Raw genomic sequence first — 4,330 nt, 5'->3', positions numbered from 1 at the left:
TCAACAATACATGCAATATATCTTGTCCACCAATGCAACCGAACAATTTCAATTTTCTTAATAGGTAAGAGAAGAAAAACCTCCTACTAGGCTGAACAACCGAGAGGAGCAAGTTGCAAGAAACTGTGAAACAGTAGCAGGCCACAGATTAAGACGGCCCTACGGATGGATGGCGATGGACTTGCTTGAATTATTAGCTGAATCGAGGCCCATCACATATATGCTAACAATGCAGTTGGGCTGGATCCATCAGTTGCTCCACTCCGGGCCAAAGTATCTAGCGTTGGGCCTCCTGGACCTCCTCGCGGTGGGCCGCCCAGCTGAGCCCGAGCCCGAGTCGGCCAGCGCGCCGACGCCGCGCATGAAGGCGACGTACTCCTCGGCGCGCGCTTCCAGCGCCACCGCGCTGACGGCCAACCTCCGATGCGCCTCCGCCACCGCCTCCCCGCCGGGCCTCGCCGCGAACTCGGCCGCCATCCGCGTGAACGTCTCCACCGATCCCGCCGCCTTGGCGAGCACCTCGAGCCCGAGCGCCTCCCCGCGCGCTGCGATGGCCTTCCACTCCGGGTCCCCCGGCGTGAGCTCCCCCGACGCGAGGCTCTCGGCCGTGGCTAGCATGAACAGGCGCATCACCTCGTCCTGCTTCGCGTCCACCGCCTCGGTCTTCGACAGCAGCTGCAGCAGCTCCTCGAACGCCATGGATGTGATGGCGGTGGACTTGCGTGGTTGTGTTGGACGAGAACCCGGGGCCTTTGGTCGCCTTTTATAGACAGAGGCAGGCGAAACTAACTGCAATGCCGTATGCGAGCCGAACTCGGATAGTCGGATTCCGAATCACAGCCGGCGCGGCCACGGCTCCACGCCACGCGGCCACCCGTCCGCCCCCGGCTCCCAGAGTCCCCGCCGCCTGACACGCGCACGCTGACTCGCTCCTTGCTACGCCTCCCTCTCTCTCGCGTCGTGGATAAGTGGAACCGTCGGCGGCGGCAACACCTTGCTCAGTTCATAGTCTCCTCCTTACTCAAGTCACTGCCCTCTTCTCCACGGAGCCAGCCAGCCCCTCGATCAACTGCAGGCAGACTCCATCGCTGGCCGTGAGTCGCTGGCGTCGGCGCCTTATCTCCCCTCATGCCTGCCGCCTGTCGGATTCACCGCAGCCGGCTTTCTCCCGGGTCCGGGTGAGTTCAGCTCCAATCTCCTTTCCGTCCTGATTTTTCGTGCTCCTCCAATCTCTGCGTCTTCCCTTCTCCCTCCACTCTGCAGTAAATCTGCTCCTCTGATTTTGGAGGCACCTCTGTGCAAGCACGCACAACGGAGTGTAAATTCTATCTTTTTCTTTCATATATACTTGTGTCTGGACCTACACGGACACACAACTTTCCAAATTTCTCTATCCATCCAATCACTGCTTGTAAACCATGGGAAATTGTCCGAGGGACAGAATACCATATTCCTTTAACCAGTTTGCTTAGCAGAATCAGTGAGGTTCACAATCACTGGACCATATATCGTCAAATGACAGTAGATCAGAACCAAACTAGTACTATAGCTCAACCAGTTTCATGTGCTTATCAATGAATTCTCTGACCCAATGTGATATACATTCCGAGTTTTATGCTGAAGAAGTTAACATGCAGTCCCTCATTCTCATGTATCATCATAATTCTAATTCTAATGTCTCTTTACCAGGTACAAAATTTATGGTGAAGTATACGCTCTCAGAACTGACGTATCCACACATTTTACTTCCCACCGTCAGGTGGGGTCTTGGGCTTCCGTACGACCTTGATGCTCAACAATCTGATCAACCAGCTGATTCTTTTCCTGGTCAAGCTCAGTCAAATATTGCCATGCGGACTCAAGAAGTCTTTTTCCCTTGGCTTTTGTTGGTTGGGGAAGAACTTCTCTTAGAGCTTCAGCTCCATCTTTTGCTTGTTGTATTGCTGGTACAACTGCAGCTACACTCTGATCTTTCAAGTTGTTATCTGCACTTTCCCCACTGCTCTGTAACTTTTGGAGTCTTTCAAGATAATTGGATGCTGAATCAATCTCTATTTCAAGCTCCTTGATTCTTGACGCTGCTTGTAGCATGAGGCCATTTTCACTTACTTTACCCGGACCAGGAATCATTGCACGAATCCTTGCCCGAATCTCATTTTTGACATGCCTTGACTGGGCACTCTGGCTTAGCCCGCACCTAATCACAATGTATGCATTGAAGTGAAAAAGAAATGCTCGACAAGTAAAGTTTCCGTGCCACCCATGCTTATTCTCTAGGACAACCATCCAATATGACACTAAAGAAAATGATGTTGACAGCTATCGAGCCTCACTATAGTCTGTACATGCATGCATATCACGTAGATTAAAATTGTTGCAGAAATTTAGAAAATCTTAACTTTTTAATCAATTGCATACTCATATTCTAAATGGAAAACAAATTAGAGAAGAGTTATCATTTCTTTAGTTTCCAGGATGCATACCATGTGCAGCAAGTTACAACAGTGATTGGATAGGTAGCATTTCGTTAACAATTGAACCATCGGTTAACAGTTACAGAAAACAACCATTATTCTTTATATTTGTTCTTACTACTACTTTTTTTAACGGAAAATTTAAGCAAAACAGACAATGGACACACATTTTAGTTTTCCTGAAAGAGCAACATCATTCTACATTGTAGGTACCATTTTTTTAGCTTCACCGGAATTAATTGATGATGACATAAACACTTAAACAGATCTTTGGTGTTAGCCAGGTCTTATTAGCCACCGCTCCACCAGTTTAGTTAGTTGAATTCAATCACATCAGCGAGCCTTGGAACTCCTTAAATTTGCCCATTCGTATCATCTCACATGCTTGCAAAACTAAAGTTAAAGCTGAAATTTTCTGCCGAATTTGCTTTTTGCAAGGAGAAACCAACCATTTCTATTGTGTGTTTCTATGGTTGCTGGGAATATGGCATTGCCAACAGAAATTTTATTATTTTGGGAAGAAAACAATTCAGTGTATCTCCCTGTGATGGGGTCAATGCAAATTGAAGCCTTTGGTATTTATTATTTACCACTCGTCCTTTAGCAGAGTACCATCAGCGCGATCCCTTCTCTGTTTTTTGTTCGCTGCCGCCTTGGCTTGTCCGGCTGCAGGGCAACTCTGTCTGAAAACCAACCAAAGGGACACAGACTTACTGGCATGAATTCAAGAAAAATAACGCGATTACTGGACAATAATTCAATAAAATAATACGATAACCCAGCAAGAAGAATTGTACACCATAACAAAGAAATGCCAGTGCTCCACTCGTAAAAGGTTGACAAGCAGGGCAAGAAAATAGGACCATAACCCTTCAAGAATTCAAGAAAACAATACGATAACCCGGCAAGAATCCATTAAACACGATAACCAAGAAACCCTAAAGCTTGTGGCAGAACGGAAGGGCAGGGGTTTGATTTCAAGAAACACAGCTCGAGTTCTCTCTTCCAAGAAATCGCCCAAGAACAGCAGAACGGCAAGAAATCCGCCAATCACAGCGGAGCAATGATTCAGTTCCCGGCAAGAATCTATTAAACACACTAACCAAGAAACGCCAAAGCTTATGGCTCGCAAAAAGTTGACAGGGGCAGGGGTTTGATTTCAAGAAACACCACTCGAGTTCTCTCTTCGAAGAAACCGCCCAAGAACAGCAGAAAGGCAGGATTCAAGAAACCTGCCGCTCTCGTCCTCGTGAAGCGCTCCGCTTCCTGCGCTATCTTTCCTCTGCCTTTTAGTCGGCGGAGGCATTTTCTTCGCTTTCTTGAATATCTCTCAGGAACCAGAAACGGGGAAGGGGAAGGGGAGGCGGGGATCGTGAGGAAGACGACGATGGGAGTGCGGGAAGGCGCGGCTTGGAACGCAGACTATGGCATTAGATTTATTATTAAGCCTGTGGAAGCATTAACCGGGATTAAGGCCCGATCCACGCCACCGGGCCGGCCCGTGTGTAAACTCAGCCCAATACCAGCCGGCCCAAATTTTTAGGTCCGGGCGTGGAACAGGGAACGCGTCTCTCTCTGGTGCGTGCGCCCGTGCGGGGCGCCGCCGCCTGCCCCTCGCCTGTCACGCCAGCAATGGCCTTGCTTCGTTCGCTCCGTCCCTCTCGCATCCCCTCCCGACATCATCTCTCTACCCTCCCTCGATTCATTCACGTCCCTGCTCCCTCCTGGCGGCGCATGCGCATCTAAAGAACGCCGTGCGCCGGTGAGGCAGCCGCGACGGCGGCCGGCCTCCCTCCTCTCCGTCTAAGAAGCAGCCGCAGCAGGTGCCCTACCTCACTGCTTATAGCAAATCGTTT

At 49.7% G+C, this 4,330-nt stretch overlaps 1 protein-coding gene across 1 annotated transcript; it reads right to left on the bottom strand.

The window, feature by feature from the left end:
- Positions 1–249: 249 nt before the first annotated feature.
- Positions 250–701, bottom strand: LOC136472412 (uncharacterized). Its single transcript, XM_066470123.1, has one exon. It carries the CDS (start codon positions 697–699, stop codon positions 250–252), a length of 450 nt encoding a protein of 149 aa, XP_066326220.1. The 5' UTR covers positions 700–701.
- Positions 702–4,330: the final 3,629 nt, after the last annotated feature.

Source organism: Miscanthus floridulus, chromosome 8 (assembly GCF_019320115.1).
Source record: "Miscanthus floridulus cultivar M001 chromosome 8, ASM1932011v1, whole genome shotgun sequence".
NCBI lineage: Eukaryota > Viridiplantae > Streptophyta > Magnoliopsida > Poales > Poaceae > Miscanthus > Miscanthus floridulus.
The sequence above is the reverse complement of the archived record's forward strand: the minus strand, read 5'-3'. Positions and strand labels throughout refer to the sequence as shown.